The 25,579-nt window shown below is 39.4% G+C and overlaps 1 protein-coding gene across 4 annotated transcripts; it reads left to right on the forward strand.

Annotated features, from left to right (window-relative positions):
* LOC120564459 (periphilin-1) lies at positions 1-25,525 on the forward strand. Of its 4 annotated transcripts, XM_039809452.1 has the most exons (11): positions 1-249; positions 481-574; positions 1,473-1,533; positions 3,413-3,486; positions 9,216-9,431; positions 10,154-10,215; positions 12,302-12,364; positions 12,945-13,117; positions 16,899-16,975; positions 18,250-18,387; positions 24,618-25,525. In XM_039809452.1, coding segments are annotated over exons 3-11 (999 nt in total). In that variant the 5' UTR covers positions 1-249; positions 481-574; positions 1,473-1,532; the 3' UTR covers positions 24,813-25,525. The 4 variants fall into 4 exon arrangements, with proteins under 4 accessions (XP_039665386.1, XP_039665385.1, XP_039665388.1 ...); XM_039809451.1 differs by lacking the exon at positions 481-574; XM_039809454.1 differs by lacking the exon at positions 481-574 and having other exon boundaries at positions 2-249; positions 18,253-18,387.
* The last annotated feature ends 54 nt before the right edge of the window (positions 25,526-25,579 follow it).

Consider the following 25,579-nt stretch of genomic DNA (forward strand, 5'->3'; position numbering starts at 1 on the left):
AAGTAGCTAAGTTCAGCGAAGAAGAGCATACAGGAAGATGTACCTACTGCTCAGGCTCGAAATCAAATCCATGGTGGTGCTGCTGTATATATATATCCGTAGGCTGTAGCTAGGGTTGTTTTGGTTTCCCTTGCACACGGAAATGAAGAGGAACGTCTGACTGATGTGTAACTTGGATTTAAGTTAGTGTCCTTTAGCGTTACCATGTAAGACTCACTCAGTGACCAGGACTATCCAAATCATTATTTGGTGAGTGAGTTGTTTCTTACGACTTCTTCCTCTGTTGTGATGCTAATAATCTAGCTTTGCTAACAACAGTGCTAGTACCGTGGAGTTTTTTCTCATCCAGTCTTAATAGTCATAATAACATACATTTTAACGCTTCCATTCAACATTGTCATTTGACAGCAGTGTCTCTATTATGTCAAGTCCCATTGCTCTTATTCATGAGGACTGTTGACATCCCCCACCGGTCTTTAGATACTTGGATCATTTGGATATCTTCAGTTAAAAGAAGAAGATGAGGAGTAGCAGTGCCCTCTGCAGAAGCCACCGTTTATGAAAAGAAAGATAGGTATGGTCGGCGACCCATTAGAAGTGTATATAAATTCATTATTTTAAATGAATCAATATTTCAAAGAGTGGCTTAATTAAACATTTGCTTTGTTTTGGCATGTCAAAAAGTTATGGCAGACTGTGGCCGGGTTGATTCAATGGGTAGAGCAGGCGCACATACACTTGGAGGAGGTTTGCCTCGACGCAGAGGTCCTGGGTTCGAATCCGCCCTGTGACGATTTCCCTCTCTCTCCCCTTTCTCACCTAGCTGTCCTATCGAATAAAGTCGGAAAAGCCCCCCAAAATAAAAATGAATAAACGTTATGGCAGAGTTATTGGTGGGGAATCCTATAAATAGAATGAGGTTTATTTCTGTGGTGTTGAAATGATGTTGAACTGAGGTCAGAGTGTGTGCGTGTTAGGGGTGTGAATCTTCACTGGTCTCACGATACGATTCAATTACGATTATCCTGCCAACGATTCGATATCCCTATGCGTCACCTCCTTAATATTATTATTTATTGCTACACATGATTTTCATCAACAAATTCAAGCAGTCAGATATATATGAACTTCCCTTTTTATTGTATCGGCTCTTAAAAAAGACACTTCCTGAATGTAGCGGAGTCTAAACAGACAGCAGACAACAGACAAAAGGCAAAAACAAAAAAAGCAGCGACCAGAAAATCAACAAGTAATATTAATAGGCAATAATCAATTATGGCCTGTCACTGCATCGATGCAGAATCGTCCACGTCCGCATCGCGATGCAATGATTCATTTCAATACCCCTAGTGTGCATGCATGTGTTTAGAAGGCTCTATTTTCTGTGTGTTTAAGTATATGTCCAAAATAGTATGTGGTAAATATGCCTATGCTGAGTCAAATGAACAAGGCTTTATCACTTTCCTTTATAGGTTCATCATTCTCTACTAAGACATTGAGGATACCAGACAGGAAACCAAAATCATTCCAACAGTAAGTTAAAACAACAGCATTTTGGATGTTTTATAAGCATAGCAATGTAATTTGTAGTCTTTCAATCTCTAACTGGACTTTTTGGCTGTACAACTTTTTTTCAGCATGCTTAAATTTTGACTGCATATGCTCAGCAAGTCCCTATAAAACATTGTGTTGCTTTGCTCTTTGCACAATTTCCAATGTCTTAAAGTTGTAGTCTGTAAGATTTGAGTTAGGTTGGTTCTAGTGGCAGCTATGGCAGTAAGATGTAATGGCAGGCGCGCATTTGGGACTTCCAGATTTCCTTTCAAAAACGAACAGTGTCGACTGAATGACGTCAGTAGATTGCAGCTCTCACCTGCGCGATGCCTTCGCACACATCCTCCAGTCCACACAGGTAGCAGTTTAGTCTAAGATGAACTAAGAGCGAATACATTCATAAAAATGTGAGTAAGCCTGTCGCAATATGCAATAAATCAATTCGCAATGATAAATAAAAATGAGCTTGATAATTATTCCGGCTGCAATAATTTCCATTTGCATGCTTGTTTGTTTTCATCCATTTTATTTATTGTTTTGGTTGTGTTTGGTTTTTATTCCAGTGAATTGTTTGTTAACAGAGACTGAGAGTCCATTTTATTTATTGTTTTTGTTTGTTTTGTTCATTTTTTGTGGATATTTAAAATGTCTTCCAGTTCCAGTGTTAACTATTCTTTAGAAATACAAGTTTATTGATCTTTGAAAAGGTGTACCTGCATTATTATATTAGATGAAAATGGTCTCAGAACGACAATATTATCATTTATCGCAATAATTTCTGGGACAATTTATCGTCCAGCAAAATTTGTTATCCTGAAAGGCCTAAATGTGAGCCGTGTGGGGACATGCGCAGCCGTGGAGATGATAGAGCCGGGAAGGCAGCAGCTAGCTTACGTGCCTAACACGGTCAACGGTGCTAACGCAGCTATCAAGATTACTCACCGAGGCTATCGGGGAGGCGCAATGTTTTCCAGCACTGTTTACCGTGTGAGCATGTAGCTTTAGCAGTCAAAGTAGTGGAGCCATTACCCAGTGCACACCCAGCCAGGGTAAAGTTAGTGCACTTAGCCGAGCGGTGGCGGGCATCTAACCAATGTGACACAAACGCCCTACTAGCCACTGAGACACAATGTGACATAAACTTCAGCTGATAAAGTGGAGGCAGAGGAAGAGCAGGCAGCAGGCACAGCTGTCCTCTTATTCACCTCACCCGGGGAGGAAAGGACCGAACGTCCCCTCGACCCGAGTGGGGCGCCTTACATTGCTAACATTATTAGCTGACACAGCATGGCTAACGGTGATCGGCTAAACAACCTGAGCATCAGAAAGTGCAGGGAAGAAAAAATTGAGCCCATACAAAATGTAGCTACTCCCTTTATTGATAAAATAAAGGGGTGGTTGTTGTTGGTGGTGCTGCCTTCTACCGAACATAATGTTACGGGCCGCCCGAGCTCGAAGTTCCCAATTTACAATGGGAGTACAATGGAAAGCAGCATAACTGTCAAGCTCCACCTGGGCAGACTGGGAGAGACCAAGCCCTGCTGACTGACGTAAAAAGCGTAACTAACTGTGCACACGCATTTATAATTTAGGGTGGGAAAGTCGCCACAGACACTCAGATCCTATTGACGAAGCAGCAAATACAGGCACTTTCATCAGTGGGTCATATGCTCAATCACCATTGTTTTAACTCACTTTTTCATAGATAGGAACCTAACAGACAATTAAGTAGATGAAAATCAGGAGACCCGTTTTCACAATTGGCTTTTAGTCTGGAAAACATCCAGTGTCATACAGTAGCTGTAATTTGAACTCATAGTCTGACCAACACACAAACACACTCCTTTTTTCATTGTAGTGGCATATCGACGTGGTCGAAAATCAATTAGAGAGGAATACGAAGAGCGCTTCACAGCAATGGATTCAAGAGAGGTAAGGGAATGTTAATTTGCATGGTCAAAATGTATTAGTTGGACTAATTAGTGGGTAAAACTGTTAAAAAAAACAACTGTTAACAATCTTTGGTATCATAATGCTGTTTCTTATGTTGCAGTCTTGTGATTAGCTTTTTATGACCATGGTATTTATGAAATTATTGAGTGTTCATTCACTTTTTATTTTTTTGTAAGTCACTCCTTTAGGGGACGTCAAGGTCATATCGATTCTCATGGCACTTTTTTTTAAATCCCCCTGTTGTAGAAAAAGCCGATTCTACTCTTGCTCAAAAGCCAGAGTCTTTAAGAACCACCGTCACTTCTCAAAGTTCCCTCTTATTGTTCGTTGAAAGGCAGACCAAGAAATGAATACTCAGGATTCTTCAGTTAAACTATAACAATCTTTAGTAAAATGATATTGCAAACAGATCCATATGCATATGGATCAGCCGCTCCTTCGACTTTCTTCCTAACCACCAACAAAGTCCTTTCCGTCTGACACCGGACCCTCATTCACACTCAGTTCCTCCTTCCGCCATTGCGCGTACGCCAATTGGTTGATATCACCCGACTTTCTGTCTCCAGAAGATGAGAAGTGCGCTAGAGATTGTCTGTTCCTAAGAAATTAGGTGCACTGTTCCAATTGTTATTAAACAAATGGGAGCACTTTTTCCACAAATTTGAACCCGTCTATCACATCCAGACAGGAGGAGACAGCGAGGCCATCCCAGGCTACAGCTTCTTATTCTAACCAATATATTTCTACCCCTCTTTTTCCACAGCAACACGCTGTGGAACATAACAATATTGGTAAACAAAATAATGGGATCCCCCTTTCGAGACCTACATACACTTACTGGCAATTTAGTAATCAATAATAAGCAATCAAAAGTTAACTGTGATAGTAGATATCATGTCAGAGCGGTGGTGCATGGGTCTATATGTAGATTTAGCTCCTAATGTAAGCTGCATAATCCATTGCTCTTTCTATGACTATACCAATGGTTACAATTATTTTGTGGAAATCCCTAAACATCGTGTATCATGCAAACTTCAAACAAACATCTTTTGTATATTGTAATTAATTAAAAATTGTAAAATCATACTTCAACCCTATGTCTTACTTAAGGCTATATTGACTATGGGCTGATTTTCAGCCCCGCGCAATATCTGTGAAACAAAGAAGGAATCTCTGACAGCAGATAAGAGGATAGAAAAACAGTTGGAGATAGGAAACGGGGACTCAGGGAGGGGGGCACTGGGTGGTGATTGTGAGTAATTTAGACCCAGCGTGACTATACTTCCTCCCTCCTCGTTGGAGGAAGTGCACCGTCAAAATGGTTCTCATAGTTGGCAGGGTGAGTAAATCAGTCATGGCTAACATCTGATAAGCCGGGGAGCACCCTCTTTGATAAGCCTTACTATCACTATGATTAGAGTTCTGAGACAGGGGACAAATTATATAAAAATTCTCACATTATTTTTAAAATTTCTACTCAACTGTATTTGATTGATTTTAGCACTTTACTTTTGTATTCTCACAATTCATCAGCTTTGGCATTTGGAAAAACATCTCTAATTAATGAAAACTATCGTTTAAATATTCCTCAGATAAAGGCAAGCAGTAGGTCAAATATATAATATAATCATAATCTCTGTGTTAAAGTTGTGATACCTGGTAATCATCATGGTTCAAACCTTCCACACTAAAACTCACAACTTCAACAGGTCCAGGAAAGAGCAGCAACTGCAAAAAACTAGAAAAATACAATTTAAGGTTTTAGAAGTCTTGAATGGATCATTTTATCAACTCACAATCCAATTTGAACAGGAAATGTACTTTAAATATTTACTGACACACCAACTGAACATTTATCTTAACAGTAAAATAAGTACTCTAATTATCTCTCCTAATAGTGTGTGTATTTCAGAATGTGAGCTGTGTGCTACTTAACTCACAGTGCGTCAGATGTGTCAGAGCAGAACGGTCTCCTCGCCCCTCCCTCTCCATCCGTCTGCTGGTCCGTACCAATATCAGCGTCTTTTCCTTTGGTGAAGCAGACCTCGGGTCATATGATTGACCCTCCGAGCCTTCTTATTTCAGCTCATCAGTTCATCACACAATGCTCATCAGGCTTTGGTGTGTGTTTCTGCTGCTCTTTGGTTTACACAGTGCTCTCCAGTACTGAAGTCACAACCAACCCAGCACAGGTCCACCATCCCTTCCCTTTGGGCCGAGAACTGTAGCAGAGCACAAACCTTACGTGTCTAGCTGTCTGTGGTCGGGTGCTGTGATGGCAATCTCTGGTACGTTTCACCATCCTGAGCTGGAGGGGGGGATGACCCGACGACACACAGAGGCGTGTGTGGCACAAAACAGAACTCCCAAAAGCATTATTTGTTCTTTATCAATATTATCACTTGAAAAAGACAAGTGAATATATATATAAAACAGCATTATTTCCCTTATGCTGTTGTAACTCTATAAAATCCATACAAATTGTGCTAAAAATTTGTTTTGTAACTGTAATCTAGATTACTTTTAAAGGTTATGTTCCTGCAAATAGTGAAAGTCAACAAACAAAACTAAATTGTCTTTAAAGTAGTTTTTTAAATAAAAAAATTATGTGAACACCTTATTTATTTTGCTACTATATCCCTTCTATTTGAGGCATGACAAGCTCATGACTCAAAACGCAGCATATATAAATAATCTGTTTAGTAGTTGTAACTTGTAAAAAGCAACAAAAGTTCAATGAATAATTTCTTTAAAAGAAAAGAAATTACCAAAATAAATGTTCAACCTCAACTTAATACTAGTTAAGCATTTGTGATATAAACCCAATAACTCACTAGAGTAATAAATGTTTACAGACTGAAACTCATATCAACCTGTATTGGTCAATATAACCAATAAAATAAGTATTAAACAAAAATATGTTGTTTATTTTATTTTTATCTTTAGTTTGCAACCCAAAGTTATACTACTCACTATCTGATAGTTCTAAAAATCATTACAAATTCAAGTTTTTATGCCTATAGAGCAAACCTAAGTACTTCTAATTTGACATCTATTTACCTGATAGAAACATATCACATTATCAATTGTCCCTAATGCCAAAACAAACAAACAGTGTACAGTGCAAAGCATTTCTCATTGCATGAAGCAAGTGGTGTGTGGTATGTGAAACCGCATGTGTATGCTCAAACTCTCTGATTCCGGTGAGTTGTGTGTAAGAGAGTGTTTTCGCACCCTAGTGTCTCTAACAGGTGTGTGTGTGTGTATGTTGTATGTGGGTTCTGTCAATAATTTCCCACTTCTCCGAAAAAACGGTGTGTGTGGGCCCTAGTACAGACAGTCCTCCTTTTCCCCAGGTATCGAGTCGCCCACTCACACCTTTGTTACTGCAGCTTCCTGACTATTTTCTCAATAATTTACCCCTTTAATATACCTTTATATTATTATCTTTCTAATCAATACTTAGTTTTTGTCACCATATGTTGATTATTATATTAATTATTTCTATAAATTTATTAAAACTTCTCGTCTCCTAGAGTACACTCTCTAGCCATTTTAAACAACACTAACATCTACTAACAAGATAACATTTGCCACACAAATGAATACACTGACTGCTCACATCATCACGCCAAACACATTAGTACACTGCTTTTCACCTGGGTTTTCGAACTGGATGCTATGGGCAAATCCTGTGAGAACTTTTCTTAGTCAATTTACTTTAATCTTTTATTTTATATAGTACACAATTTACAGTGCTCTTCCCACATAGCTTTAGACAGCTCTTTCTAGCAATTCTTACTTGTAAATATTATTAGACAACACTCACGAGGTGTCTTTTACTGGACGACACTCCTCACTGCCAGTTAAACTGGACGACACTCCTCACTGAAGCCAGTTTTTCCCAGGCACACTCCTTGACTCGGGAGTCCTGTCTCCGGCAATATCACTTACAGTACTGGTTAGCCCAATTTTTAATTAAAACCCAAGATGTCTTACCCTCACAGATCCAAAAGAAATTTAGTTTTGAGGTCCGAATGTGAGAATTTTGGTCTTTCTTAAAGACAAAACAGGAATTCTCTTACCTTTAATTTTGGGTACACCATTTGGATCCCGGAGAGAAGAGTCTGAGGTGTGAAGTCCAGCCAAAAAGTTCTGGTTGGCTTCTGTTGGTTTCCTGGTCTCTGCCTCACGTCGGGGTCACCATGTAGGAAAAAAATGCGACCGATTCTACTCTTGCTCAAAAGCCAGAGTCTTTTAAGAACCACCGGTCACTTCTCAAAGTTTCCCTTTCTTATTGTGTTCGTTGAAAGGCAGACCAAGAAATGAATACTCAGGATTCGTTCAGTTAAACTATAACAATCTTTAGTAAAATGATATTGCAAACAGATCTTTCATATGCATATGGATCAGCCGCTCCTTCAGGACTTTCTCCCTAACCACCAACAAAGTCTTCCGGGTCTGACACGGACCTTCCTTTCCTATTCTTTTATTCATCTTCAGGTTCCTCCTTCCGCCATTGCGTGCACCAATTGGTTGGATATCACCCGACTTTCTGTCTCCGAGAAGATAGAGAAGTTCGCGCTAGAGATTGTCTGTTCCTTTAAGAGATTTCATTAGGTGCATTCTGTTCCAATTGTTTATTAAACAAATGAGGAGCACTTTTGCTCCACTAAATTTGAACCCGTCTTATCTTACACATGCCAGACAGGAGGAGACAGCGAGGCCATCCCAGGCTACAGGACATTCTTATTCTAAACCCAATATATTTCTACACTGTGTATCATAATGCTTATCATAATATCTTTTCAGCTCTTTTTGTTATCTTCATCTAGCTAATGTATGTTTAAAAATGATTATGTGTGCTCTACAAACTCTACAAACCAAGCTATTAATTGAGCTTTTAGATTGCGCAGACCAGGTCCTAGGAGATATTTATTTGAGTAGGGCAGCATTAAATAATCAAGGTCTTGCAGACAAATTACTCGTTACATCACACAGGGTTCCCATGGTTATGGAAAACCTGGGAAAGTCATGGAATTTAAAAAATCTAATTTTTCAGGCCTGAAAAAGTTAGTAAAATCCTTGAAAGTTTTGGAAAAGTCATGGAATTTAGTTTTGTGCCCAAGACGATTGTGATTGGTTTAAAGAAATGCAATTTTAGAGTTTCAATCTGTTATTGAATGACGCCGGGCAAGCGTACATTTAATATTTCATGGCTCTCTAATGATGAGACAATTTGTATCGGTCGTTAGAGAGCCTTGAAATATTATGTAGTATGTAGGCTACATACTTGTTGGCCCAGTGTTTTTCAGACGTGCATCCAGAAATGAGTTTATAATCAAATGCATTAAAAATATGAACATAACCAACAGTTTGAGATTGATAAAGGTTTATTTTTATACAACAATTAACATTTGGAGTAAAGTATACTATACAGTTCTGTTTGGGCTTTACGTTGTGAATGGTCATTTAAATTTTATTATGGGTCCTTTGAAAATTCATGGAAAGGTTTTGAAATTTTACCTATGAATATGTGTGGGAATGCTGATCATAATATACTTTTGGACATTGCAATGTCAGTTGTCATCATAGGACTAGGTAAATGTATGGTTTAAAATGGGGATACTTCCAAACATTCTGTCTACAAATGTAATTTGCGTAAAGAGTAGCTATATTATGTAAAATGTAATATTGTGTTATTTCAGGTGAAGGTCCATCGAGTTGTCAATATTGTTGAAAAGAGGAGCCCCATGCCTCGGCCACTTGTGGAATTTGACAGAGGTTTTGGTGATGACCAGTGGTATGGTGGTCCTCGAAATTACCCGGACGCAAGAGAATGTCCCGGCGAAGGCAGTTACCCACCCAATGATCGCCAGTACTTTGATGGCAATTTTCGCAGAAATGCATCACCCCCACGAAATGTAAGACAAGCTTGGTATGCCATATTTATAAACTAACATCTGTTTTGTGTTACAGGTTGGAAAACAAGCCATAGTGAAGTGTCTGTTTAAGTGTTGTTTTTTTTTAATCATTTTTAGCTGATTAAATAGAAACATTAAGAAATGAAATGTGTATGACTCCAATCAAAGCATGTCAGAAAGTTAAGAACAGAATGGCAGGTTGCATTACTTTAATATGTTCTTGTAGGCCTTTTTGTAGTTCCCAACAACATCATCAATCATCAATTTGCAGAATTTTCCAATTAAAAGTTCCCTGTGGCGTTTTCTTGTAAACAAAGTTATGTTGACATTCAGTATTAGTCACCAAAATATAATGTTTATCCTTGAGGTCTAACAAATGTGTTGATTGCATTTCCATCGTCATAAAACACTTTGTACATTGTTTACATCCATGTCTACAAGGAAACTTCTTCGCTGTCTTTGCTGGCATTGCAGCATATTTTTTGTGCACTTCCGCCACTTGTTGATCAGTGGAGTAGTGTAAAACCACTGGCAGAAATGTGTACCATGTCACTCGCGTGCTAAAATGCATTTGCATCTTCATGGACATTTGCATCCTCATGGACTACACAAGATAAACAAAAACAAGGATCCACTCATAGATAACACCTCCATAAGCTTCTAGAAGTCAAAATCTCCACAGGGAACCTTTATGATTGTTGTAATTGTGATTTTGTTTTCAGGAGGGTCCGCACTCCCAACAGTCTTATGGCAGAGATGATTTGAGGCATCAGTTAGGTTCAAGGTAATTAATATTGATTCTTCGACTAACTACTGTTTGTTTGTCACATCCTGGTTATGTCAGATTGTCAATTGCTTCACTGAAATAGTTATGTAATGCATCATACTGCCCACAGGGTGGAGGCAGAGTTCTGTCTTTTAAAAGGTGAACATCATTAGCTTGATAGATATTAAATGACCAACATGGCGTGACTTTCTTTTATGTAATATCATTGAGAAAATATGGGTATTGAGTGTAGAATCATCTTTTTTAAGTATTTACTCTTACAATCCACCTAATAGTAAATAGTAGAACATCTATTATTACAAAGTGTTGCTTTGGCAAATGTCTTGCTAGAAAAGTATAGCTTTGGAAAGTATATTTAGGAAGCATAATTCAATTATCTGTGCCCACACTGGTCTTGAGATAATCAGAAGAGCTTAACCCCACACAGAGCAGCTAAGTCCAGCAGCTATAACTTCTACATCAACAGACACTCATCTCGCCCCGGCCACTTCAACATACCAACAGTTTACGGGCCCAGGCTCCCCTTTCCAGGAGTCATACCAGGCTAGAGAGGGGGACAAAGGGCACTAGTGTCTACTCACTCAGCCAAACAACCCCACCCCCACCCCTTACCCCACCCTGAGAGGAAAAACAGCTGGACCACTCCCTCTTCAGTCCAACACCCACACACTTCTCAGATATTCTGAGCAGCGTATGTCTTGTGTCTCTTTTGGTCCTTTTGGCATTCAATTTCAATTTAGATTACATTTATATGAGATATATTCAAGTTCCAAATTACCCTAAAATCTGTCTGTTGAATGTTTTCTTTTTTTTTTTCTTCTTTTTTACGCAGACTAGGACTGAGGATTTGAACCTCCATCACATACATGGGAAGCACATTATGAATAGATATTTTGATAGCCAGTATGAACAGGAGGAATGATTACAACAACCAAAATATGTGACTTTAAACGTGACTATTGTTTTAAGACAGACTTGAAGAACTGTCACAAACCTAAACCATTCTTTAGTGGCACCCATGTAATAATGCTCCATTGTTTCATCAGAACAGTATAATAGCGGTGTTTTTGGTTTAGGAAAAAAAAAGAAAAGCAAAAGGAATACAAATGCAAATATTATCATCAGGTGTTTGTTTTGTCTCTTGTGACCCACAGTTATTTTTAGATTCTTGAATTGATTGTCAGTATGAAGAGTATACTTCATACAACAATAAGCTATGGCCTTTTCAATATGTGTAATTTCTGAGTGAAGGTCTGTCTGATAAATGCTTAATTTACTCTCTAAAGAATTTTATTTTTTTCCAAAATAAAGAACAAAACTTTTTTTTCGTAGCCTTTTGATGTTCGTTTTGTACTGCATGGATGGCAATTCAGTGTTTGGCAGAATGCAGGCTGGGTCTTGGCTACTTCAAACAGTCCATGAGTCGTAAAAGTTTGAAGCCTTGTTAGACCTGCTCTTTGTTTGAGATGTGGCTTGAGTTCAGACAGAGGCCATGACAACCAGGTGCCTTTGGGTCATTTATACCTCTGGACCTTAAGGTTGTTGTTTGGACACAAGCTTTGAGCCTGGAAAATCATAAAAGATGTAGGTGCACTAAACGCTGACTTCTCAGTTCTTGTGCTAGGCCTATCACACGTTAGATAAATGCATTTTACATTGCATGGTTGAATAACAAGTTTGGTGACAGTGCTTTGTGACTTCACCTCCATATTTAGGCTTAATCATGGCTCTGCCTACAATTTCAGACAGATAGGACTAAAGAAGACCAAAATTGGTCCAGCTGTCTGCCAACAGTTGCATGTGCCAAAGTGGAAGATTGCCTCAATTCCACAAATTGATCAGTGCCCCACTGAGATTAAATTTAAGTCTTTGTGGTTTTGTCTTCTATTTATTCTGTTTCCATTACCCATCTTAAGGCGTTCACTGATGAATACTTTTTCTTCTTAAACCTTGATCACTTTGAATTCACACTTTAATCATATTTTCCCAGGACCTTTCTTTACCAAACAGTTATTGCCAGGTTGCAGAGCAGCTTTGCCAGTGATTGATTTGTCTGAATCTGTATTTCTTTTATGTTTTTTAGGAACAGTGGCAGAGGTAGTCCCTATTTCCGCAGCAGAGGTCGAGGGTCAGGCCCTCCTTTAAGGTCAGTGCCAGACAGAAAAGCCGAGTCACTGCCCTCGCATGGTTTTTTAGTATAAATATATCAAACTGCCAAGAAGGGAGCTTCCAATCAAAATTATTAAAGGTCATTTTATTATTATTATTATTATTATTATTATTATTATTATTATTATTATTATTGTTATTGTTATTATTATTGTATTAATTGACATTCAAACACACTATATCTCACTCAATGTGCACATTTAAATAAAAGAAAAAAAAGCATTTATTAACAATCTGTCACTGCGAAAAGTCTTTTTTCTTTTGAAAATCTCACTCATTAGGAAAGTTATGAAAGCTAGGCTTTTTTTCAGGTGAAGCTCCCTCAGAAGAATTAATGCCAAACATCTCTGCAGATATTCAACAATTACATTTTAAGAAAGTAATATAAATTAATAGTCAGTATTATATCCCTTATTTTAAGTACAGGACACTTACCAAAATTGTATTTCTTCTTCAAGCTGTCATATCAACACATGAATGGATACATACGTGTATAGACATTGTCATCTAAAGCACTCAGGACTCCTGAATTTGTTGATTGTTGCTTATTTTCGTAGAGAAGACCACGGTGACTACAGGAGCTCTCTATCTGTAGTAAAACGGGATCGCTCTCCCGGAAGAAGGGACGCCCAGCCACTTGTACCTGCCCGCTCTGGATCAAACACCAGCAACAGGAGCTTCTCCCCCGACAGGGAGAAAGGCTTCAGCTACCAGCAGACGCAGCAAAGGCGTAAGTATTAAGTATTTCGTGGATCTCGTACAGCTAAAGTTTATAGATTTGAAAAAGCCTCAGTTACGATCTAACTTTTAAAAGGAATGAAAGAAAGTGATACCAGACAAACAGGAAGAGTTGTAGCAATGCTTTATTAATCATGTGTGGCACTGACCTATTTTATGGAAATACATTTATTTGTTAAGTCTATTCTCACGAAAGCTAATTTGGGTCATACATGTATCCACACTTATGAATATCAATAATGAAACTGTGGCATAATAGCAGAGGCAGAGAAAACACTCCTCCTCTGTCTTATACCTTTTTTGTTTTTAAACTTTTTCCAAGAAACTAGCAGTGACAGACTTAGCTAACTGACCTGCTGTGGATTGTATGACCTCCAATAACACTGCACCACTCTGAACTACCTGTGATTGGCCACAGCCTGCAAAATCTGAAGGAGCACATATAATAGGAGTGCAACAGTGGAGTTGTGAATTTACCCATATCTAGCAGTGTTTCTTCTATGTTGATTTTGCCGCGGCAACATTTCTGCCACCACGGTATCAGAAATGGGGCAGACGCACTAGTACGTTTTTGTCCCTGCAGCTGTTATACCCTCTGTAATGACAACAAAAGAGGCCATTTTCCTATTTCACAGGGGCATACGTATAATTATAATGTCTAAAGGTATTAAGCCATTCCAGGTGAAGCATCTGTTTTCAGAGGTGGTGTGTAATGTGAAGGGTCAGGGTGTGCTGAAACACGTTAAGATGTTAATTACACTAACACCGCACACACTTTTTTGAGACTGGGGAAAAGGATACCCTTGGTTTATTGGGGCTTTGGATTCAGAACCTGACCTTTTCTTCAGTGAGAAAGCCGTTCATGCACTGGCTTAACGATGCCTTCAAAATCACTTTGGGTCTGTCATTTTACGTGCTTTCTTTTGTGACTTCTACGGGCTTTCGAACTTTAAGTTAATTTATTTCAAGTCCAGTCTTAGCACTATTGAGCTCATAAACATTTATGGATTCACATTTTACAAAAATCTAGTTTAAAGTGATCTGACATAAGCAATATTATTAGTCTTAGACAAAGCAGTGTGGACAGTAATTTCTTCAGGGCTTTGATTTTTAAGACACAAACATATTAATGCGTTGAAAGCTTAGCTCCATCTCGTGCCACTGTTTGAAGATGCAATAAAACTGTGAGAGAACAGTTGTACCTCCCAGCTCCACTGCCATCTGGGATAACAATTAGACCAGCACAGCAAAGTACACACAAATAGAGTTTTAGTGATTGGGTATGTATGCTAAGCTTTGTCATGCACACAGAAGCTGTGTGCAATGTCTTTTTACAAAATCTTGGTCAATGATGACTATGGGCACACCACCTGCAAGGCTTTGTGTAATGTTCTGGTGAACTGGCAGTAGGGGAGCAGTTGAAGGCCTTTGAGGCCTTGGTGGACTGAACTCCATTCACAAAAATTGTCTCTTACAATGTGGAATGTCACCTAGAGTGTTTCAAACTATAGTAGATACAGTTGGGCCTCTGGAACCAAACATGTGGATGTGTGCTGGACTCACACCTTTTCCCAAGACATTTAGCATTTAGAACCACCTCCCCCCCACATATTTCCGACCTCATAATTAGGGTGGCTACGTAGGGCTGCACGATTATAGCCAAAATGATAATCACGATTATTATGATCAATATTGAGATCATGATTAATTATCACGATTATTTGTTGATTTTAATCAAAACAAATTTTATTGTCACATAGGCTAATTATAACCGCTTTTACATCCATATTGTGCTACATTCCTCCTTTATTGAAGGATACTGTGAAGGAGTATGCCATTTCAGCTGTTGTGTGACCGGTTTCCATACATGCACGTTTGCCGTAAGGTATCTTGACTCTACCTGACGAAATAGCAACGCGGATTTCAGTGGCTCATTACACTGCTACTTACATGTCTGCGTTGCACTCTGATGCTCCGAAACCCACATTAGAGGCAACATAAACAGCAAGTAAACGGCTGCATGTCACGCTAGTGAACACTAATAACTTAATACATCCATGCTAATACCCCGTTACACATCAGGTAACGTTAGCATACCGTTAGCCACAGTAGTAACTGGATTAAACACGGCTAAAATGCTGACAGCTAAACGGTGTAGTGTGACAGGATTCCAACAGCGGGATGTCCAACAGTCTGCTGCTAAAGCTATGAGCTAAAAGACACAAACTAGCACTGGTCACTGCTGTTGTATGAAAAACAAAACAGACGGGACAAAATGTTGCGTTAACTGGTAAACTGGTAAACATCGTGACCGGCTTATGATGACCGACCGCTACCTGTTGTGGAATTTTCCTCACGTTACTCTGTCCTCTGTGACTGTCTACATCTAGAAACTAAGCTGCGCGGTGCAGGGAACAACTCTGATTGGCTCATGGAGGCACGTGATCAGACAGTGGTTTATGGAGCGCTCGATTGGCTTTGCAAAAACTTTGATAAGGAGCGTTTTATGAACGGAATGACTCATTTTAAATATCGCTCGATCACGCAAATTTGATAGTGGGAAGCCAAAATCGTGATGGTGATTAAAATTCGATTAATTGTGCAGCCCTATGGCTACGTCCAACAATTTTTGTTTAAATGTGTCCACTGTTATCCCCATTTGAACAATTTGAACATCAAGCCCCTCTGTACTAGGATTGGGTTAAAATAATCGATTCTCCAATTTAAATCGATCTTTGTTTGAGTGATCTGATATTGATTCATAAAATCTAGAAATCTATCTTTTAATATGCCTTTTCACCATGGATGTAAAAGCAAAAAATATGGGTTGCTTCTTGCTTGAATAATTTACAGCATTAGTTCTCTGGGATTCTGTTTTATATCCAAGGAAAATTGGTATTATAACTGAAATTTCCCCAACCTAACTGATATTGAATCGAATCGGAAATGTAATCAAATCGGGACCTTGTGAATCAGAATCAATTCGGGAAATTATTGACAATACCCAGCTCTACTCTTTACCATGGCAGGCCTTTTTGCACCTTCAAGTGTGGCTATTCGGAACAGCTATAACACTTTTGCCTTTACACATAATCAAACAAAATATTGTATTAACTAATTTGTTTTATGTATGTCTGTATGGTCCAATATACTATACAACTACAATATCTGAGTATCCAGCCTTTTTGGAGTCTTTGTGGGTCCCCAAGAGAGCTCCACCTGGGGTCTGCATAATCTCCGCTGAGACTTAAATTAAGATGGAGGTTTTACCTTGGCTCACTCTTAATCATTGTGGGAGATTCCTTCAGTAAATACAAACAACATATTTGTTTTTTTTTCCAGACACATTGGAGCCAGTAGAGGACAATATTTCAATTTAGGCAGAGCTGAACTCCTCAACCACTATTGTGTGGGAGGATCCCACCAGGGAGTATTGAAAAAAACAGTGATATATACTTTTCAGCTGCCTCATAAGGCCTTGGCTTCACGATTGTGCACAATGACAAGAGTAATTGTTTGATGTCTTACAGTAGAAAGTAATTGTTCCCCGTCATAGACCACCAGGATGCTCCCCCAGGGTTTATTTTAATACAGAGCAAAATAAGATAAAAGACTGCTGTGATCGCTCGCATGTATTCTTTAAATCAACCTCTTTTTATAGTGGTTTCCCCTCAGTCAGACCTTTTTATTTACAATAGTTATCTGAGCAGAATGATCTGCATGTTTTCTTCCGGTTCTTTCCATTTCCATCTGTAATGAGACTTTCTCCATAGATAAGACCAGTGTGCTGACGAGTCACACTCCCAGCAGCTCTATGGAGGAGTCTCCTCACAGCTCTGGATCTTCAAAGGTAAAAGCAGCATTTGATGGCAATCGCAACCTGCTCTTACAAGAAACATGTTGCAGTGGGTAAAAAGAATAAAATGAAATATAGTAGCATCTACTGAATTTGTACCGTTGGACTTTATGTAACAGCTTGAAGCAATCTCAATTATGTGAGCTGCGCAGAGGTGTGTATATATACTGCAATTACCTACAATTATCATCTTGACATTGCATAAGTATAGCAATAGGATTGGGCATCGAGAACCGATTCCTACTTGGAATCGTTCCAAAAATTACGATTCCATTGGAATCGTTTCTTTATTGGAATCATTTGGAGGATTTGGTTTCAAATCCGATCATTGGTTCCAAATTTAAGATGCGCAAGTTTTGGTTTCCGTCGCAGCTAGGTGCTTGTTGTGTTGCAGCCGTGGAGCACAGTAAGCGGCGCTCTAGTCTGGCTTTGTTTTACGCCCGGTAAAACTGCAAACCACCATTGAATCAAAATAAAACTTTCCTCTTATTTGTGAAAATAGGCATGTGACCCGTTTCAACTCCACCCTTCAAAGAATCTGAATCGAGAATCGATAAGAACCTGAATCGAAAGGGAGAATCGGAATTGGAATCAGAATTGTTAAAATCCAAACGATGCCCAACCCTACATAGCAACACCTTTGGTAGAACATATTTACTCCCCAGCAAGACAAATGGAATTTGTTGCATAATTCTTGTGATCACACCACCACAGGTTTATAATATTACCATAACCGTTTTTATTGTAATTAACATAGCTCATGTATAAAACACTTTTCCGGTCTTAGAGTGTCTTTCAATCCATCAACTTTATTGCAGTGACAATGTAACTTTTACATATAACTGCACAGTATATAGTTACAGTATATAAATATACAGAACATGTGTAGATAATGGGACAAAAACAGGCAAAAACACCAGTATGGTACTGTAAAGACTAAAACGAACGAATGTTCTTTGATTCCTCGACATTTAGGTCAAGTTTCCTGAAACTATAAGTATAACTGACTGATCTATTTGTGTCAGTGGGCCTTTACTTTGATCTTTGGCTGTAAGGATCCTTTAATCCGAGACATGTGCATGTGCATGTGTATATGGTACCTCTTTTCTGTTTACTGTTGACATGCAGCATGCATAATGAGACGTACCAAAACAAGAACTTAACACCCGTAAGAAAGCAGGGTTGTCTCTATTATTTGAAACACTTTGAAATCAGAACCAGCTTCTAAACCTGGTGACCTTAGTTCTAACCCTTGACCTTTGGCCCAGCAGGAAAAAAGTCCGGCATTTGTAGCAGAGACGGAGGAGGTGGTTGCGGCCAGCATGGAGCCAAAGCTGACACCAGAGGAAGACCTGAAGGCTCGCCGGTTGGAGGCCATTAAGGCTAAGGCTCTTGAAATTGAGAAGGTAGTAAGATTTTCTCCATAAAACAACCTAACTTCTGTGGATTCTCCATATTATAACTTGTGTCACACTGTGCCGCTGGGACATTGTAACCCCAAAACTGAGGCTCTGAATGGGTTCACCTTACTGTGTGGTTGCCCTATGTTACATGTGTGGGCCTTACCCTGATCTCAAGGTGCGTCACGTATCCAGAAAACCCTTTTACACTGGCTTAACGATTTGGCTGAGAGTCAAGGGATTGTTGCAAAAGGTGTACATGTATAAATGTGCCTTGGCATGCTACACTTACTAATCAACAAACTGAGAACCATTTTTTAGTGGAGAGAAGGCGGATAAGTCAGCAGAAAAGTCCTTAGCACCTCAGGTTGTGATGCCTTTTGTGGCCAGCTATTTGGAGTTGCACTTTTTCCCTCCCCTTCATCGCTCTGCACTACAGTACCACTTATCTGTTCCCGTTAAAGCAGGGCAGGAATTGCCCTGCAGGATGCAGGCGGCCCACCCACAGTGTGGTACGTCTCTTGGCATTAGCACACACATGCTTACCCTGCCATTTCCAACTGCTTCTACAGACGTGGTGAGAGGCAGAAACCTCTACCGTGTCTTTACTGTAACATCTGCCCCAGGCTCAGTTAAACACACACCGATCCATCACTGCTCTGTATTGCCAAACTGAGCAAATCAGGTAGTGGGCAGAGCTGGATCTCGTAACTCCTGATTTGAAGGAACGGCTCCAATCCACAGCAGTTAGTGTAAAACAAGTGTGTCACATACACCAAAATGAAGTACTCCATCATTTTCTTGTCATTCCTAAATGGCCTATTTGTCTGATCGGCAAGGTCTTGCTGGTCCTGCCATACAAAACCGTTTTTACTTGCATTTTTTGAAATATGTTAGGTCCATATAGGTTTGTATTATGTTGTGAATGTGAAAATGAACTGCTACCTCCTTTGTCACCACTGAAAAGAAATAAGCAGAGAAATCAGGCCAATTACAAAAGCTGGTCAGTCTGACATCATGTTGCCTGAGCTCATTACTATTCATTAGCTCGCCCAGTTGGGCTGGGTAAAGGATTCTGACAGCCAGGCTCTCATTGGCTAGCTGTTAGCCAATCAGATTAAAACAACTTAGCTTGTTGAATATTAATGAGAACTGGCAGAAATCGAGCTGAGTCTTCCTGTAGGCTTTCTATACCACGCTAGAATGGCTTGAAACAAGGTAACCAAGGCATTTTTTTCCAGAGTCCATGGTAGAACTTCAGACATTACCACAAAGTAATGAAATGAGTGTGGCAGGGCACCTTTAATACTGTGTATACAGCCCTGTTAGCATGGGGCCGAATCATTCGGAAATGGATTCGTCACAACAGCATAACTAATTGTTTTTCGGCCAAGAGCTTGTTGTAATGCATACTTTCTGTGGGTGTTTCAGGGTTCTAAATAACATTAGAAAATCAAAGTCAATTTGACACCGTAAACATCCCTGCTTGTGACACTGCTTTTCATGGGATTTTAAAATATTAAATGATTTTGTTACAGGTGTAATGACCAGCATGCAGTTGTTTTGTAAACCTTGTGAAGCAAGAAATTGACAAAAAAACAAATATGAGCATGTAAAATAACAACAAATAGAAAATATACTGTATAGTCAAAACTTAGCTGCCTGGGAGTAATTTTCAGAGAAGTCCATCATCATCCCAATCAGCGCAAATGAAACATATCCATTTCAACTATTAGCCCCTCCATCGAGAGGTCCGGTTTGCGACTTGAGTGATTAAAATGGCTCTTTTAATATCCCCTAATGTGTACCAGCTCTCAAGTCATTACCCCACTTCCCTTATTATGCAGGACCCCTGCCTGCATCAATGCTCATTTAAACAGAGCCTCACTAAATGTCCATGTGAGTGCCTTATGTATAATCACACTCAAACCCCCAACCTCCACCCAGTACCCCAGCACACTCCTGTCATGTTCACAATTTGGACCTCCACAAACATCCGATTTGGGCAGAAGCCCACTTTTTAAGGCTTCTCCTTAGGGCCCCTAGTGTTGCTGTTTCTCTTGGGGCTCCAGCCCATCCTGTGTGGCCCCTTAGTATCAGACTTAAAGATCAGCTCATGGCTCCCACTCTAGGGGGGGGGGTGTGGGGGCGGGGGTTTCTCTGCAACCTTTTCTCACAACATACGGAGCATACTCAGGTCAAAAGCACTCTTCCTGTTTGTTCAAGTAACATGGGAGCAGTTTTTACAAAAATAGCAGGCTGATTAAAGTCACGCCGCGATTGTTCAGTGCTGTAATACATAATGCTCTTCATCTCACACACATCTATATGCAAAGTCATGCGCATATAAATGTACGCATATGATAGACCACAGTCTCCAGTACCAAGAAGGGAAATTTCTTAATTTGAGTTCATAGTTCATTATAAGGCCACTTTTTCCAGCCCTTTACTCAAGGCTTTCAAGTGTGTAAAACTGTGTATACAGGATATAATGAAGTGAAAATGTAATCACTGTCAACAAAGGTTGTAGCTTGGGAAAAGCTTAGGAAGGTTTTGTTTTGAAAGATGGCAAACATAATCAACCCTAAGTGATTAGAGGGGTACTGGTTTGTGGGACATACACCACATGTTAGTGTCTCATTTAGTCCATGTTTCCTCTCAGATCTTCAAACCTGGAACCAATCTTTGCCTCTCCTGAATAATGCTCACTTAGTGAAGATGTTTAACAAAGGAGAAATCTGCACTTAAGAGGCAGTGGTGTGGAAATCCACCTGTGTAATGTTAAATGAAGATCATATGAAAAGGTTAAAAAATAGCCTGGAAAGGAAAGGACTAATACAGCATGTAGACAGATGGAGACCTGTGTTGTTGATCGAAGGAAACCTGTGTAGTTGAATGAAGTTGACCCTGAGCTTAGCTGGCCACACGTGTCGTGAGTCTCTCACTTCCTTGCGGTCGGGGCTAAAGACTATCATTATGTGGGGCCGCGAATTCGCTTGACATGATCTGCAGACATTAAATCATCAGCTTGAGTCCAAACATCTCCCACAGTCTGGGATATTTCTGTCGGAGTTTACTCGATGTGCCTTCCTCTTTTTGTGTACAATGCATGTTGTAATACAGTGATAATAACCTGTATTGCTATATTATTCATAGTCATAATAGTTATTTTACCCTATCATAACATTTGATAAAATTTTCCCTGTAACAGGAGCAAACATGGTTTGAATTGTATGCACTGTACCACAGAATGTGGGTTAGGGATGCGGGAATGAACAGATAGTTGTGCATCAGTTATCTGAACGTGCTGTAGCTAGTTCAGCAGGGGAATAATCAAGGGAGAGAGAGAGAAATTCAATTTTAAAAAAAAGCCATGAAGGAGAATTGAAGTGAGCTAATCATTGTAATTAGCAGGTAGAGCAGAAAATGTAGACCCTTAATTTTCTCCCACCAAGTTTTGTGTGTGTAATTTTATAATTTCACATAACCTTATTTAACCTACTTTAGTCCTAGTCTGAATCACACAATTCACAATGAATTGAACACCTGGGATGTTTGTCTCCCTGGCAATATGTATGCTCAATAGCCTCTCTTTTAGACTTTTGCTTTAGGGCCTTTCTTTTGCTTGAAAACACAGTGTGCGTTTCCCATGTGGCACATTGTTTCCATCCTTATTGTTCCAAACTGAATGTCATATTATTTTAGTTTCTTTGACCTTTTCTGTGTGTTCAAAGCACCACCTAGCCAAGCTCCCTGCCAGGTTTTGATGGAAAAGATCATCTTGATACAGACTGACAAATTTCTTTAAATAATTGTATACTCAGTCACACCTGGTGTTTTCTTTCTTTTCTCTCTCAGTCATATCCTTCAGTAAATTATAGATTACAGACACTTTTCTTGCTTAAAACTGTTTTGAAATTCTCATCAAGTGCAGTTAAGTCATGTGACAGGGATAACATTTACAAAAGCTTTCGTGATCGCTATACATATTGATGGATACATGATCATGAGTTAGCGTAGATACACATTATGTAATGTGTATCTAGGCAAAGACACAGCAGTTGTGGTTCTAAATTTCCCCATAGCTGACAGAACTCTGGAATATAGCCGTTTAACCGGTTAACCTCACATTCTGCTCAAGACTGGACTCTGATTTAAGTTGACAGGCAGCATTTTTCTTTTCAAAGTTAACAAAGCTGATGGCCTGTCTTTTATTGCATTTAACAGACAGTTAATGTTTAATGAGATACTGTCGTCTAATTTTGTTCTGCAAAAGCCTACGTTCCTGAAATAGTTCTGCGGTCTGAACATGACACAGATATACAGTTCCTACAGGAAGCTGCAACCATTCAAATTACTTCAAAGAAGTAGGTCGTATCTCCTGACACTTCAGTAGAGTTGATGCAAAGTTTTCCATCTAATGAAGTGATAACCTACAGCTGATTAAAGAATACAACTCTGGTCTCTAAAAATAGATATATAGGGGATATGTTTTGGGGGTTAAATATGTCCTCTGTGACCACATATATTAGCCTATTTTTGTAAGTAGATGTGTATATAATCTTTACTGGTAATTTTATTGAATTTCTTACTTGTAGTGGCCAAGAGAGTGGCTGTTTGAAGATATGAGAAGCCTTCTGTCTGCCCCAGTGACTCTTAAGCCCCTGACACACTAACCCGATAATCAGCCGTCGGACAGTCTGGCGAGGTCAGTGACGTGAGTCTGTTCGGTGTGTTCCGTGCCGTCGTCCATCGGAGGGGCCGTCGGCCTTCATTTTGGCCGATTTGACATGTTGAATCGGAAGGCGGGCACTGCCAGCAGTCGAACTCAAATGATCAATCTGTTTGGTAGAGTGCTAACCCGGAAACGAGGAGCGGGATGAGTGTGACTAGAGTCTCTCAAAATCTGACGAAAATCTTTTAAACTGACCTATGTTGATCTGAAATGAAGACAGATTCAGCAACTGCATGGCCTATTTCTCACTTAAAATGTTTTCAGAAACGCGTTTCGGTGAACTATTTTAGTACAATATGAGATCGTATTCTGAACAAGCTGCCATGACAGTCTGGCTTTGAATTTCCGGAGAAACCAGACCCACGTGACGCGTTCGTCCAATCAGCTGCCAGTTTTCATTTTTGGGCGACAATACAGATTAGCGGCGCCTGCTGTTATGGAGACATATTACGTCTTGTCGCTTCGGTGTGTTCCGAGGCACTTTTTTGACCAACTCGGGAAGACTGATCAGTCTAACTGCCTTTTCTGCCGAGGGTCGGCCTCTGGTTGGTGTGTCTGGGGCTTAATTTGAGGGGAGAGGTGATCTGGGCTGCATTAACTCATCCTTGGAGGACCCCAATGTCCCAGACTGCTCTTTGGCAGGCTGGTGTAGCCCTGAACATCTAGGGTGGCTTCAGTGCAGGGCCTCACATTTAGCCTTTTTTCTCCAGGTGATAAATATGTTGTGAGCTTGCACCTGGGACTCTAATAAAGGATTTAACAGCCATTTTGGGTCAGCAGTAAAATCTGAGAGGGATGTGAGAGCTTGTTACAATGTGGTGTGAAAGAATGCTACGGCACATTAACATACTCTGACACCTCATGTCCTTTTTGTTATGGGTGGACATGCACTTAAATAGGCTCGCATGCACACATTCACACAGCTGTTTCATGGAAAACACCAATTTACCAGAACTGGGTTCATTAAGTTCACAGCTTGGCGTTGATACAAAAGCTGGTCTGTAGTATTCAAAGAGCTGTCAGATAGAGATGCTTACTTATTTTTGAGGTCAGTTGAAATTTCCTTTTTGTATACTATTAAATCTGTATGCAATAAGTATTCTATGTGGATAAAATACCAACATAATGAGGTGCTCAGTGTTGTACCTTGGCCAAAGACTCAGAATACCAGAGCCACTTTCCGATTTGGTGTTCAGCCTTTGAAGTAAAGGCACCGTAATAGTTAAAGGCACTATCTTGGTTCCAGCCTAAAACTTAAGGCAACCACACCACCAAAGTTAAAAACACTGGACGGCTTCGCTCTCAGGTTGAGTTTTTTTTTTTTTTTTAGCTTCATGTAAATTCAATATATGAATAACCCTTTAATTTATATTGACCTGGAAACATTCAGAGTGCCTCAAGAACAGACCAACAAAAAAAAGGTGGAGTAAAACTATACACTATATACTTCATTGTATCATTATGAATATTGACATTCTCGACGTGATTGTTTTATGTTCAGCATTACAGGCAGGACTGTGAGACATTCCGCACAGTGGTGAAGATGTTGGTGACCAAGGAACCCAGTTTGGACAATCTTCTCCAGGCTCCACTGGATGAGAACCTGCTGGAGATCAAACAGCGCTGCCTAGATTCCCTCAGGCACTTTGTGAAGGAGCTGGACGAGGTATTAGAGCAGCCGGATACCTCGGCATAAGCCACAGGTCATAAAACAATAAAATTAGTTGTTTGCGTGTTTTAATTATGTTCTTTAATCAAATAATAGTAACTGATTAATTTTAATATTCATATGTATTATTAAGTAATGACAGGATATCTGGCGGTGGCACTTTTCCACTTGCTGAAACATAATAGAATTTAAGACTCAATGCTCAATTAAATAATTGTTCCAATGGATACAGTGAAATATTATTAGTATTTTAAGGAAAATCAAAGGACAAAAGACACAGTGTCTAACCTCAGAAGTGTTTTTACTATGACCAGTGTCAAATTATTACATTCAGTCCATTACTGATGACAGATTTTAAATGTATATAAATGAAATATATGCTTGGTCTTATAGTTGAATTATTCTGTAAGAACAATAGCAGAAAAAAATGACAATTTATTAAACTTTCCTATCACAACCTTTTACTTTTTAGGGATATGAATTATGTATAATATATTGCGTTTCCAGCATCTGTATTTCTTGCAGATGAGGCTGCGAGAGCAACTGATGCTAACTGTAACAAGTATTCTTGAACCCGTATCGAAGGGTCCAACTCTATATGCTGTTTTACAGTGCAGCGCTTTTTAAATATAGAAGTAGGTCATGAATTTGTTGTCTTCTTTTGAGTTGTAATCAAACAGCTTATTACCTTTTTAGATGGATTTTTGGTTAAACTTTTGTAAATAAAAGCTTGGATTAAGTGATGTCTCCTCTCACTTCTTATATATATTATGTGCTTCTGTGCAGGAAAGAAC

Source organism: Perca fluviatilis, chromosome 8, assembly GCF_010015445.1.
Source record: "Perca fluviatilis chromosome 8, GENO_Pfluv_1.0, whole genome shotgun sequence".
Classification (NCBI taxonomy): Eukaryota; Metazoa; Chordata; class Actinopteri; order Perciformes; family Percidae; genus Perca; species Perca fluviatilis.